At 44.8% G+C, this 14,653-nt stretch overlaps 1 protein-coding gene across 2 annotated transcripts in view; it reads right to left on the bottom strand.

The window, feature by feature from the left end:
* The window catches only part of MICU1 (mitochondrial calcium uptake 1), a 93,941-nt gene that overhangs the window by 31,519 nt on the left and 47,769 nt on the right, over positions 1-14,653 (bottom strand). For both annotated transcript variants that reach the window (XM_064717141.1, XM_064717142.1), the window contains one exon: positions 6,400-6,482. In XM_064717141.1, coding sequence (XP_064573211.1) covers positions 6,400-6,482 — 83 coding nt within the window. The remainder of the gene's footprint in view (positions 1-6,399; positions 6,483-14,653) is intronic.

Raw genomic sequence — 14,653 nt, 5'->3', positions numbered from 1 at the left:
CCTCAGCAGGCCAGAGAAAGAATTTTATAGATAAGGCATAATAAACAACCTTGAGAATGAGAACTGAAGAGTTCTGACTCCTTCTTCAACTGCTAGGCTGGGAAAAGAGACTTTCTAATGCATCTTGGGGTCACCAAAGATTTCCCTCTAATGTATAACCCTCCCTTTTAAGTTTTAATTCTTATGGAATTTAGAGGTTTTTCTTCCCCATTGTTTCTTTCATCTTTCAATGTCTAATTTCCAAACCTAAAGTTTATTTGTAAAAGCAAATATCTTTTTCCATTCATCAATCAGTGGAATCCTTCCCATTGTTTATCTCCCAGCGCTGGTTTTATCTACCAGCAGACCCACAGCTTGTCTGGAAAGACAAATCTTCCATTCCTCTCATCTGGGTCTGGATTGAAGGCACTTGAGACAGTAGCTCATGTTCAGACTAAGGTGTTTATTATTTCTTATCAGTAAAACAGTCTCACTACTGTGAGTTCAGCAGCTTTTCATTAGAAGGCACAAAATGGCCAACAATCTCTTGTTCCAAGGGCTTTTAAGACTAAGGTATCCAATTAAGAACTCACACCAGGATTATTTTCCCTTTTAACCCAGTAACTGATCCCAAAGAGCTGCAATGGGGACTTTTCCACCCAATTACAAAATGCCACCCATACCCATGGAGAAGGAGGAAGAAGCAGCAGGAAGAAGAAACCCAGGGTGACCCCCTGTGCTCTCCACCTTGCTTCCATCCACAGCACACTAAAAATCCCAAACCCTCAATTTCTCACCAAGTGATACAGCTGCACTGCTCTCTATAATGTATTGCACACTTCTGTGGGTTCCAGTCTATCTTGAAGTCTGGGAAACCTTCTCCAAGAATAAGGGACAAAGTCAGTGCTCCCCTGGGGGCCAGGGTACCACAAAGGAGAAATACTCCTGGTGCCCCGGGTTTCCACAATCCTTCTTTCTTTTCCTCCTAAAACAATTCTCAGGAGACACAACAATTAAAAAATTTGGCTGAGCTTAAGAGAGTCACAGAATGATTCAGGCTGGAAGTGACCCTGAAGACCATCTAGTTCCAAAACCCTTCCATGGGCAGGGACACTTCCCACTAGACCAGCTTGCTCCAAGCCCTGTCCAGCCTGGCCTTGAACACCTCTAAGGATGAGGAGTCCACAAACTCTCTGGCCAACCTAGGCTTTGGCTTTTTCAGTCCATTTTAAAGAAAGAAGAGAATCAAGTGCTTAAAATGAGTTTTAGGAAACAATTCAACCAGTTTGCAGATAATCATTCTAGAGCTCATCCCACCCCTGGTCAGCAGAGCAGCTTCTTCCCAGCAAAATCCCAGGAGGTGGGGAAGCTGCAGCAATCACAGAATTCACAGAATTACCAGGTTGGAAAAGACTTCCAAGATCATTGAGTCCAACCCAGCCCCAACACCTCAACTAAACCCTGGCACCCAGTGCCACATCAATCTTTTCTTAAATAAAAGATTTTCCCCACATCCAGGGATTGTAGGGAAGAAAAAACTCTTCAAATGTTTTAGAGCTTCCACTCCTTTACTGCTCATCCTTGTGAGCTCACAACACATTTCTTCCCACTCATGCACAAATCCTGGGGTTTTCAACCCAAGGGCACCCTCTCCTTGCTGCCTGCTGCTCTCTGCCACAGTTGGAAGTTCCTCCATCCCTGGGGCTGTCCCACCCAGCACAAAAGGCTCTTCAAAAGAACTTCCCTACCCCATAAAAGATGCCAAAAGGTTGACCTTGAAGGATGTGACAGCCTGAAAATCCAAGAGTGTGTTATTTTAAGGGTTCTGGGCATATTTAAGGGGGCAGCCAAGCCAAATGCAGCCATGTCCTCTCTCCATCCTCAGGTATCTCACTAAGCTACCAAGTCCATCTGAGTGATTATTGCTGGGGCATGAGAAGCCAGGCTTATTCTCTGTGTGTAACTTACCTTTTCCAACAAGGCAGCAAAAGGATTCATATTAAGGACAACAAGTTTGAAACAGAAGGGAAAAAAAGCCACCTGACAGCCCAGGCTTCCCAAAGCTCCAGCAATCACCCCTGCTTTGCCATCAGCCTCTTCCCCCTGCTGACAAAAGCTGGAAGGGAGGAAGAAAAGCAGCTGCCAAGAGCTCCAGCTGTCACAAGGATGCCAGAACCTCATTATTGTGGTATTCACTGTGTTCAACTTTTCCTAATGAGAGTGAGTGCTGGAACAGCCCCAAAGGGGATGCTCTAGAGGAAAACACCACACTATTGCTGCTGGGTTCACCTTGCTGGAAACCCTGCCTCCCCCAGCCAGAGACTGCTGCCTGTTCTCCCACAAGGAAAATCAACTAGAGGAGAAAATAAAGAGGGAGAAAGTACAGCAAAGAGGTTTTGAGGCTTTTTGGTCACTCTGATGTGAGGAAGGATGTGGGGTGACCTAATTATGGCCTTTCAGTGCCTAAAGGGAGCCTGCAAGAAATATGGAGAGAGACTATTTACAAGGGTAATGGCTTTATACTGAAAGAGAGGAGCTTTAGACTACATTTTGAGAGGAAATTCTTCTCTGTGTGGGTGGTGAGGCCATGGCACAGGTTGCCCAGAGAAGCTGTGGCTGCCCCATTCCTGGAAGTGTTCAAGGACAAGCTGGACAGAACATGAAACAACCTGGGACAGAGGAAGGTGTCCCTGCTCATGGCAGGGGTTGGATTGAGATGATCTTTAAGGTCCTTTCCAACCCAAACTATTCAGGAATTCTCTGATTTTTGCACTGCAACTCCTCAGTTTGCTTTGTGCTTCACTGTTAACTGTGAGCTCTGCATGCAGCACAGTTTGGAGACAAATATTTATAAACTGTCTGAAGCAAGGCAATTTAAGGCCAGCTTGGAAAAGTGCCCCTGTTTCTACATCAGTGTTTACCACACTGCAGACTGCTCCACAGAGCAGCTTTTCCTGCCTGTTATTTATGTGGAATCCTAGGGCTCTCTTTTCCTCTCCCATCTGTAACAAGTGTTGGACAGGTTGAAAATCCACCTGTGGGCACTGGAGCCACAATGATTGAAGCAGTCCCTGTTTTGGGTAATCCTTTCAATGATCCAGGCACCACTGCAAGGAGCTGCCCTCACCCCAGCTCATCAATCCTGCAAGGACAGGGAGCTCTGAGATGCTCCACTCTTTTTTGTTCCTATTTCAGCCTAAGTGTTTGTCATGTTTCATCTTTTGTACCAGATGAGGGGAAAAAAACAGATTAAAATAGTTAAAGACTCAAAGAGAAATCACCAGTAACACTGCATGCACGTTTTCTACTTTTCAGCCAGCTTTTCTTTAAAAACAGAGGAGTAAACTCACAATTTATATGCCAAAGGATGAAGAATTGAAGGCAATACTGATGCAGGCACCACATTATTCAAGACTAAGCACTAAGCACATGCCTCAACTGGATAAAAACCCTGAAATTCTTCATCAAGGCAAGAAGAAATGAAATGGTTTTTTATTAGGCAGTTAAAGCCTTCAGCTAAGTCACATATGAGCTCAATTACTGAAGTAATTTTCTTTCCTGATGAGGTTTTCAAAGATCAGTGAGAAGAGGAACCTGCTGTTGGCTGCCTCCAAAGAGAAGGTGTGAGGGAGGAGTAGGAAGTTCATTCCCACGTGCTCACAGCCAGCAGGGATGGAGTGATGCTTCCTTGGTGTCCTTTTCTTCCCCCTCTTCTTCCATCCATTCTCCCCAAAATGATGTTGCTCTTTTAAAATGCTGCACAATCCCCTGAGAGGGTCAGTTCCAGCAGCTCCTGCCAGGTGAGATTAACAGCACAGAGCTGCAAACCCTGCCATCCTTCATGCTCTTCCTGAGGTATTTCCATAAGGAGTGAAAAACAGGATTTATCATATAAACAATTGTTTGTAATGTTAGATGTTTGCATAATGAGATAAATGTGCCTCCCACTGGAGCTGTGTTTGTTCTTGCAGCAAATCAGTACCTTCACAGATATCTTCTCACTTTCCAAAACAGCTCCTTCATCCTCTTACTCTCAGCCTTCACCCAAATATTCTGATGCTAACCAGGAACTTTATTCCTTTCTATACAAGCAGTGACACACATAACCAGCTTAACAAAAATACCTTTCCCTTCCTAAGGATATTTATGTGACTTAATGCATGCATAACTTCCCCTGGTCTACTGGATGATTTGAAATAATTGAATTCAATTTTGTACCCTCATCTTCACAGCAATTAGGAAACATTCATCTTGTAGAAATGTTCCTTTTTCATTTTAGGTGGCTCTAATAAAAAAGCCAAACGTGACACCTGAGTTAACACCTTGGCACCACTGCATTTTTAGTAGGAGGTTAATTGTTCTCTGCTTTTCTTAAATTCATCTATCTCCATAATTGATTTCATTCTAGAACACTGCAACTACCATAAATCACCTTTTGGGCTGTTCAATATGATCACATAGCTGCAGTGGAGTGCTGTCTCCATGCACTATGCAGATAGAAAGAACAACAGTGGTTTTTACTTGGGGAAAGGAAGGTGCTGGGACCCAGGACATCCCTCTGGCTGCCCTGGGTGATTTGAGGCCTTGGCAGGGGACTCAGAAACCTTGGCACAGAGTCACAAACACCTGTGCCTTTGATTTTAGCCCCTGGAAACAATTACCAACTTTGTGTGAAGAGTTACAAGCCACAAGGGTTTGAGTAAAATAATAGTTAATTTGTCACAGGATGAAAAAGCAGAATTTTGGGGATTTAGAATGGGGGTTCAAGAGGCAAGATGGAGGACTATGGGCATGTCCTGTCCTTCTTCTTCTTATCCTCCATCTTCTGCTGGGATGGTGACACTGTTTGATTGGTTAAGGGTAGAGACAGACTGTCTAACGTAAGTGATAGGTATTGGAGAATTATTGTAAATAAAGTGCAGGTAGTTCGTAGTATAAAAAGCCAACAGCACCCCAAGGGCAGTGACTGTGCCACAACCCAACCTGCTGGACAGACCTCAGCAGGTCAGAGAGAGAATGGAACAGATAAGAGAAAATAAACAACCTTGAAAGGCAGAACTGAGCAATCTCAACTTCTTTGGTCACAGGGCTGGGAAAAAGACTCTTTAATACCTGGGGATGATCTCAGCCACAGAACCCCAAGAGGAAGGAATGTGACCAAAACCCCAGGTTTACATTAAAAGCTGTCAAGTGAAGTGATGTCAGACTGCAGATCAACACACTCCACTCTCCTCAGAGTCCAAAGTGTGCATCTAAACCCCTGCACTTCCCCAGATCTATTCCATGGCTCTGGAGCAAGCTCGTTATGATGACACCATACACACAGGTAATAATTTAGGGAGGATGACAGCAGAAGATTAGAGAGGGATGTAATTCAACAAACCTCCTTTGCCACTAGTTCTTCCCATTTATAGCAAGTGCCCCAAGCACGACCTTGTGGAGACTCTTCTGCAGTTAATTACTCATGGAGCCAACTCATGAGTAAGAATCTGTCCCTGGATTCTCCAGGGCTGCTTTGTTCTTGGGTAGCACTTTGTAAATGCATTCAAATTTCCTTTTATCAATAGCACACACTGGTGATTCAGGATGTGATTTCAGGGTGTCTATAAGTTCCCAATTTCTTAAGGCTAGAAATAGGCAAGGAAAATCACACTCTTCTGCCTGGGGAGGGTAAATCTTTTCCCCACTGCCAGCTCAAGCCTTCAATCTATTCTCACTCAGACATGACCATAAATCACAGCTTATAGGAAGAGCTCACCAGTACCAGACATGAAGGCTAAACTCATTAAAACACCTGCAGCCAAGTCCCTGTTGATGAAGCCTTGTAAGAAGTAGAGGACTAATGAAAATATGCTCTCAATAACACTTTTTAGGATTACACTGGAATAAGTGGATAAACCCTCCTCTGAAGCAGACTCACCTTGGCTATTCTCTGAAGACAAAATTAGGGAATGCAGTAGAAGCTGTGAAGGCAGTAGGATCAAAATCCCACTTTATCAGTAGAGTGAAAAAAAGTTATTTTTCTACCTTGAAGGTGACTTTTTGTAAAGAAAATGTTACAGAATCATAGAATGGTTTGGGTTGGAAGGGACCTTAAAGCTCATCCAGTTCCATCCCCTGCCACAGGCAGGGACACCTTCCACCAGACCAGGTTGCTCCAAAGCTCACACAGCCTGGCCTTGAATGTTGGTGGCAAAGTCACAGGAAACCTGAGTTTGTCCTGCTGGCTGTCCTGGTTGAATGAAAAATTTTCTCTTGACACATGCAGTTTAAAGAAACAAACAGCAGCACGGAAGCAGCACAGCAGAGCACAGAAGGGAAAGGTGCAAACCAGCACTGAGCACAAAAATGAAGGCAGTAACACCACAGAGGGATGCTGTGCTATGGCTCAGGCGCCACAGCACTCCTTGCTCAACTTGCCTGCTCAAACTCCTCCATGTCCACCTCGCCGTCGCCGTTCAGATCAAACATCTTAAAGGCAATTTCAAAATTCCTCTGGGGAGCTACATGAAAAACCCAACAAAACACAAAAACCAGTTAACAAAGATACAAAAGTCCAATTAAAAAACAGCACAGGTTCTGAATTACTTTATCCAAAAGAAATTTTGCTCAATTCTTTCAATTTTAGTGTTGAAATGCAGCTTGTAGGAACCTCTAGCTATGAGCTTCACGCTACTCCTTTCACCAAAGGTCTTGACAAGGAGTTGCAAGGAGGAGATATTTCTGGAACATTTATTCTATTTACAGGTGGAAAAATCCAGAAAGCAAGATGGCACCTGTTATTTCTAATGACAGTTAACAGAAAATGGAGCTGCAGCAAGAGCTCCAGCCTGTTCCACGCAGTCCAACACCAGTTAGGCCAGAGGATGTTCCCCAGGCACTGCACTCTGTGCTTCCCATGGGTGAGGAGCAGAGCTGGGATCTGGGCACTTCTCAGCTCCTGCCTCCCTGTACAAATTTAAACCAATCATGCCCACCCTGTCTGAGCCCAGTCATGGCACTGAGATGAGCTGTGGGCTGCAGCTCACGAGCTGAGACGTGGCTGTACCTCATTTTTCATTGCATTTAGTCTCTGCTGTCACGGTCTATTTAGTCAGAACTGCAAAGGCATCACTTCCCAGCCAGCCACGCTCTTTTCCCTGCATCCCACCACAGGATTTCAGCACATTTCCATTTTGGGCTCTGGAACCCATCACTGTTTGAAGCTACAACGCAGCGCCACAATTTTTTCCCAAATTAAGTTAATATATGAGGATTTATCATGCTCTGCTACTTTCAAATACACACCTCCTACAGGATTTGTGGTGTTTGCTGGGATTTCTAGGGAATCCTCAAGGTTATAACTAATGCTAAGGCTGTCATCTTAAGTGATCAGTTAAACTTAGCTGCTTTTTTCATTTCCCACATCTAATGTAGATCACTGGTGAGGTTCAGCTCTCTTTAATTTCATCTCTGCAATCAACTTTTAATGTTTCCAGTGGATGCTCAGGGTATAATGAGGTTTTGCATCCACTCTTCTGTGGGAAGGCACTTCCCAGACGGGGGTGGCAGAGGGTAGACAAAGAGGAATCACTCAGACAAAAGGAAATGAATATGGAATTAAGTGAACTAGATTTTGGATATTTGTTACAGCTCCAGTTCAAAACTTTCACACTGTGTTTTCTCCTTGCTATAATAATGACTAGCACTTTATCAGGGAAGGATTCAGCAGACAGGCTAATGAGAGCCTTTTCCCAAACACTCTGTGCCCAAAATAGATGAGTGAGGGCACTGGGGCTGACGGCAGGGACAGCCTGTCAGGACCTGTTTGATATCCCCAGCACACGTGGTGCTGCTCTTATCATCCTGCACCTCCAACTTCCCCCTGCCAACCCCTCGAGCCTGGAATTCCAGACACCACGTGCAGGAGCAGCCTCTCCTGTGACCACAGCCACGTGCTGGGTCATCCCCCCTTCAGCCACATCCCTGCTGGGCCTCCCACAGCTCCTCTCTCCTCCCTCCTTCACCCTCATTAACTCAGTGTTAATTGACCTGGGGACAGCCAGTCCCCAGCACCACCTTCATAATCTCCCCAATGATACATTAAATTTAGGGGATTAAGCCTCCTCTGTATCCCTCCAGTATCTCCAGTGATTAAGTCCCCATTTTCTTGAACAGCAACAAGCTTCCAACTACCCCCTTAATATTTCAAGAACATGTACAATTTTATTCACTTTAATTGCAAGCACTGCGTGAAAGCCTGGAAGCAATTTCCTCTTATTAGCCCCAAAATCTGGCACCAGGGAAATGGTGTTTCCTCTATGAGGAAGAGGAGGAATAGACAAAACTCTCATGCAGTTACAAGGTTGTAGAAAAAGAGCAGTCAACGCCTATTTCTTACCTCATTTTCTCTACCAGGATATAATGATGTTGATTTAAAGATTGGGAAATCTGTTATTCCTTGTGAAAAACTGTCACAGGTTGGGGTTTTTTCTCCCCTTTTTATGGAAATAGATAATAGCACATCCCATTTGTGCAGAACAGAGTAAAACACTCACTTGTCCCTCACAAGGGCCATTTCCCTCCTTTTCCATCTCTAAACACACATTTCCATGAGTAATGTATCAAAGCCCCAGAGGAGAACAACACCTCCAAAATTTAAATGAGCAGTTCAGCATCAAAAATCTGCAGGGTCAGTATTTTCTAAAGGCAAGGAAGGGTGGCTTTAAATTGGCAAATTCAATTACTTCACTCCTGCAGCTAATAAATGGCATGGCTGGTTTCTTCCTTTGATCTACATATCCAGCTCCAATTACCTGGAATGACACTTCCATCCCAACAATGTGACCCTGAGCCAGGGGAGCAGAGGGCACCCACGACAATTAGCTCATCCCACTGCTGCTCAGGAAGGAATGTTCATTAGAGATGTACGCCCCTGGTGCCCAGGACTGGATTTATGGGGCCTGGCTCAGATGATTTCTGCCTCTCCCCTTGGCTGGGATGCTTCTGGCCAGGATTTATGTGGGAAGAGCTGCCCCAAGAGCTGCCAATCCCACTGTGCCTGCCTTGCCCATTACCTCAGCCTGCACAAGCTCCATTCCCTTCCTCTTCCTGCACTTACATCCCTCAAACTTAAAGACCAGAAAAGCAGCAGACACCAGATTGCCCAGCTAAATGTAGCCTTTCCCTCCCTCTTCTACTTTGCCCCCCAAATTTTACCATTCCCAACTGCAGCATCTCTAAATTTCCCCACTGCCTCCTTAATTAAGATGCCACCAAACAAACCCAATATTCCTCCTGCAGTGGTGTCCAAAGCCATTTAAAGGATCTTTGGTTCTCATATGGCCTAATGCCTGCCTTGGTAAGGGAAACCACCTCTGGATTTGCCCCAAGTGCTCTGCTGCATTCCCAGCTCTCTCTGGTTGTGTGAGCTGTCTCCTCACCATCCTCTTCTACATTATTAAAAATAGAGACTGCTTCACTGCAACTGATTTCCCTTGGGCAATGAGGCAGAAACTGTTCAGGGCAACTGCAGTTTCCTTTTTAGCTTTATGTCTATCTTTGGATGTTCAGGAGGATCCTCCAAAGCATTAACATGGAAGCATGGAATGGTTAGGGTTGGAAGGGACCTTAGAAATCACCAATTTCCAATCCCTTCCATTGGGCCAACATGAGTGAAAATGTGGAGCAGTAGCCCACACCACTATCAGTGAACTCCTAGCTCAGAGATATATGGAAAGGCCCATATATACAGACCTAGGCATAGATGCATGGAAAGATCTGGTTGAAATGATCCTTTAGATCCATAACAGCACCAGCTCTCCATGCCAAGTTGTTTTTTTCAACTAACCCAGGATTTAGTGCAAAGGGCAATTAACACTTTTCTTTATTCACTTGTTCCAATCAAATATTTGGGGACAGAAAGAAAGCAAATAAAGCAGAACCCAAACACAGGAATGGTGGAGAGATGAGCGTCCTCCAGCAGCAAACAAATAACAAGCAGCAGCACTGACCACAAGGAAAAAACCCACTTGGATCCAGCAGGGCAAAGCCCCTGGGAAGCCCTGAGGGATGAGATGGCTTCATTAGGCATCTTTAAGCCAATGATGCCATTTTAAACTATTTTCAATTATTCAATGGACCAATTTGCAGCACTCAATTGCTCTTTACAGCCCTGTGCTCTCAGCAGAAGCAATGCACTCTGAAAGACATTAAAAGCTCACTGATGAGAAAGGCCACATTTCCTTGGCTTTGTGCTCATTTGGGATCTTTCCTTTCCCAAAAACTCAACATTTGGAGACCCCTCTCAGTGTATCTTGCCCTCTGACTTCCAGCAGAGAAGCTGCATTTTAAGAAAACCGAAGTCTTAACACACTTTTGGAGAATATCCATTGCTCCCTCCTCATGGAGCTGGGAATTTCTTTGCCAAAACAGGGTGATTTTTGGTGATGTTACTTAGAGGAAGTAAAACTTCTGGCTACTCCTTAAAAAACACTGGAATATCTTGTCTTTTAGTGGGAATTTATACACAAAGCAGCTCATGGCTCCCAAGGCTTAATAACTCCCCAAGCAACTCCAATGTGGGAAGAAGGATCAAGAACTCAGCTGGGAAAAATCAGTCATTTGGAGTTAAATATCCTATGGTTGCTTCTTCTCCATTTATCCCAAAATGAAGAAAAATAGATGTGCAAAGGCCACAGTACCCTGAAAGTGAATCAATCCCCAATTAACAGAGTCCTGAAGCAGAGACAGCTATCCATAGAATACAGATGGCTGAGCCCCAGCTGCAGTAAATATAAGGGAAAAAAAACCATTAAAATTAATGTTGCAGATATTTTCCTTTCATTATTACTCCACCATTTCAGAAAATGAATCCAAATCACACCAAGTTGGTTTTTTTAATGTTAATCAACCCAGAAATGTAAGTAACAGGCAGCTAAAAAACGGAGCCCACAGCACAGACACTGAGCCACAATATCACCAGTTCTAGAGGAGAAATGGGTTATTTCTTCTCACAAAGAAGGATCAGAACCAACTCTGAAATAATGCAAGTGTGTCAACTTGAGATACCAGGGAGAAATTTTTCCCTGGGAGGGTGGGGAGGCCCTGGCAGAGGGTGCCCAGAGAAGCTGTGGCTGCCCCTGGATCCCTGAATCCCCCATCCCATCCCATCCCATCCCATCCCATCCCATCCCATCCCATCCCATCCCATCCCATCCCATCCCATCCCATCCCATCCCATCCCATCCCATCCCATCCCATCCATCTGAGAGATGGACAGAGCAAGACCAGGTGAAGGGTGCAGGCTGACAGAGCCTCTCATGCCCCAGTCTGAGTTTTCAAATCACTTGGGAACATCCCAAACAGCCAATTGTGAAAAACCATTCCATTTCTGTCCTTCAGCCTGGCACAAGTGGGATGCCAAGCCAGAGGGCTCTCCCTGTGCCAGGAAGCAGCCAGGCTTGTGTTTGGAAGCTGTGATATTCCTTGGAAGATGCTGCTCAGACACAGCTTGGAAATGCCACAGCAGTGGCTGGGCTAGGAAGGGAGACATCCCTGCTCCAAACAGTGAGGATGGGATGGACCCATGGAGGGCATTGAAAGACTGAAGAGAAAATTAACATGAACAGGACTACAAACAAAAGCAGTCCTGTAAACTCAAAGCAACCTTTTCTTGTGGGAATGGGCGCTGTGGCACAGGGCACAGCAGGATGGAGGCACCACTGGTGAGGTAAAGGTTTCACCCATGGCAGGGATGGGGCTGGAGACTTTCCTTCAGCCAGGAATCATTTATTCAGAAGTCATGGTCCAAAGGGACCCTGGGGATCCATCCCAGTGTGGGAGAAGAGGTCCCTCCATCCCAGGGACATGCACAGAGCTCAGTATCTGGCCAGAGAACAATTTCCAGAGTTAGATGGCTTGAAATTTATTCCCTACACACAGGACAGAAAAAAATAACAGAGGTGAGTGTATCCTAAATGAGAGTTACCTGCTGTGGTGGGAGAAGGAGCTGCAGGTTTGCTAAGAGAGCCCTGGCAAAAGGCAAATTATTGTGGCTTCAGCCAATGTTATTTAACCCTCCTGCCAGGAGAATTAAATCCAGACACAGCTACAGTCCAACTGTGGAAACAACACCAATTTATTCTTCTAATGCCCAGCTCTCCTCAGTAGCTGTTAATGAAGGCAGAATTAGAGTGCCTTGCCATTTGCTGGGCAATTGTAGTCACTGGCCATAGAAAAGTTCTTTTTCTCCTTCCTCCATTTGTTTTGCAAGTCCCAAAGCAAAACCCTCTTTGGTCAGGGAAGCCATGTCTTTGTTTTCCTATAACATCCAAAGGATCCTTGCAGGGGAAATTCCATCAGAATTTGCTCATCTTTCTACCTCTGCCCCAAAACACAAGGAGCAGCTGAAGCAACAGAAACTGTCGAGTTTCCTCAAGGCCCCTCAGCTCTCATTGCCTTTAACAGAAGCTGACTTTCTGAGCAGCTAAAAGCCAATTTATTAGTTGTTTTAAAAGAAAAACTTCACAGAAATACAGCAACTGAGGAGAACAGACAGTGCTGGGGTGAGAAATGGCTCGTAAATAAGATATGGTGACAGACTCATTTCTGAGCAATGTGCAAACAGCTGCCTGAGAGCAACATGAAATGAAGCCTCCAGCCCTCTCTCCTCCTCTCACTCCCCATTTCACTGAACTCAGCTGGAGGAGCTTCAGGTAAAGCTGCAAAGAGAACTGAATGAGGAGTTTGGGGAAGCACAACAGAGCCCTTGGGGTTTCTCGTTTGCCAAGGCTCTCATTGATCAGTTTGGAATGCAATGAGCCAAAGCAGACCATGATGGATCTCTCCCCATCACTCTCCCTCCTGCCTCCCCCCCAGAGCCAATCTCCCACTCCCCCTTTGATTATTCTGCTCAGTGCTCAATATGCCACCTTCCTTTTCCAATATTTATTTGGTTTTATCTCTTTGGTGTAATCTACAGCTCCACCTTGTCCAGATACTTCCTTAATGTTTGGGTTATTTAAACAACACAGGGAGAAAACCAATATTGAACTGTCACATTTAAGATTTACTTCCCTCATTCTATTTTATTTATTTATTTCTCTATTTTATTTATTTATTTCTAGGGAAAAGAACCCAATCAGGAAGTACTGGATTCCTGCAAGGCAATGTTCACTAGTCAGAGAGGAAACAGTGAGTTTTCTATTTAGCCACAGGGTAAGGCTTGGTTGGGAGGTTATTTTACAACAGCAAATGCTTTAAAAATGAAACCCAAACTCTTCCTCTGGGAATCACTGTTTAACAGGAGCTCCAGAGACATTCCTCCATCCTCAGGAATCATCTAGCAAATTCCCTAAATGTCTAAAAGTCAGCCTCAAAGCCCTGGAATTTTTTTTCCTATTTTTTTTTCTTTAATTTTCCTTTTTGAAAGCTCCTGCCTTGCCCTCAAAGGCCAGTTCTGTCTCCTCATTAATCTAACTCCCCTGTAATTGTGGACACACACAAAAGCCCAAGAACAAGAGGAATAAAACCCTGTCCCTCCCTCACAGCCTCCAAAACAAGGCTGGCAGTGTCAGATCTCAAGATCTCAGTCCTGAGATTCTGAGCCTCCGAGACCACCTTGGGGGGCTCGGGACTCCTGGAATGTTGCCAGAAGTGTCTGGTGGCTGGACTTTAACCCTACACAGGAGACGACAAGGATGAGGGCTTCACCGGGTGAATGGTGAAGGGATTAGCTAATTAGAGGGTGAGAAACAGGGTTTAGGATTTATGTACAGGGGGGTTTAGAGGAGTAAGATGGAGGAATTGGGGTGTGTCCTGTCCTTCTTCTTCTTCCTCTTCTCCTCCATCTTCTTTGGCCACGGTGGCACTTTTGGATTGGTTATTACTAAGAGTACACCGAGTTATAAGAATAGATGGTATTGGGGAAAAATGATAAATATTGTACACGTAACAAAGGGTATAAAGATACGTGGCTGCCCAGGAGGGCAGACACAGTGTGCCCATGGCTGACTGCTGAGCAGATCTTTGTTCGGCTGAAAGAACATCTTTTAGATAAACAATTAATAAACATAAAACCAAAAAGAAGAACTGAAGCCTCTTCTCGTCCTTCGATACGCGAGCTGCCCCAAGGCCACCGCGGGCCTTTCCAGGCCCCTCAAACAGCCGAGATAAACCAGACATGGCAGCTCCTCCAACACAAGGTGGTCCTTTTCTTTTATTCTCACAACAAACAAGTTAAAGCAAAGCAAGAACAATTTCTCTTACTGCTGCCTGTGGAAGCACATGAAATTCATTTTGTGCCCTGTGTACTTGATTAGGGGGTTGTTCACCACCAGCACAACCATAAAAACAAGGGCAGGAGTGTTTCCAAACCACACTCAGTAATGTGATACTGAGGTTTGAGAGTTCATTGTCATCTGTGGAGGCTCAGATGAAAAGCCCTCATGACACAAGTGAATACCTGAGATCATTTTGGCACAGCCCAGCTGAATGTAAGAAAGGAGCAGCAAAGGTCTTAAGAGCCAGTTCGGAGACTCAGACAAATAAAAAAAGCAAATTAAAGTCATAAAACAAATTCCCTGGCTTGAACCAGCTTTATCTCTCTGTTTGTTTTCACAACATGAAGGTCACACACAAGTCTGCCCCCGCCAGGTCCATTTGACAACAAACCAGACCTTGAGCACTGCTGCTT

Source organism: Zonotrichia leucophrys, chromosome 6 (genome assembly GCF_028769735.1).
Source record: "Zonotrichia leucophrys gambelii isolate GWCS_2022_RI chromosome 6, RI_Zleu_2.0, whole genome shotgun sequence".
NCBI classification, from domain to species: Eukaryota; Metazoa; Chordata; class Aves; order Passeriformes; family Passerellidae; genus Zonotrichia; species Zonotrichia leucophrys.
Note: the sequence above shows the minus strand (reverse complement) of the source record. Positions and strands in the feature narration are given on the sequence as shown.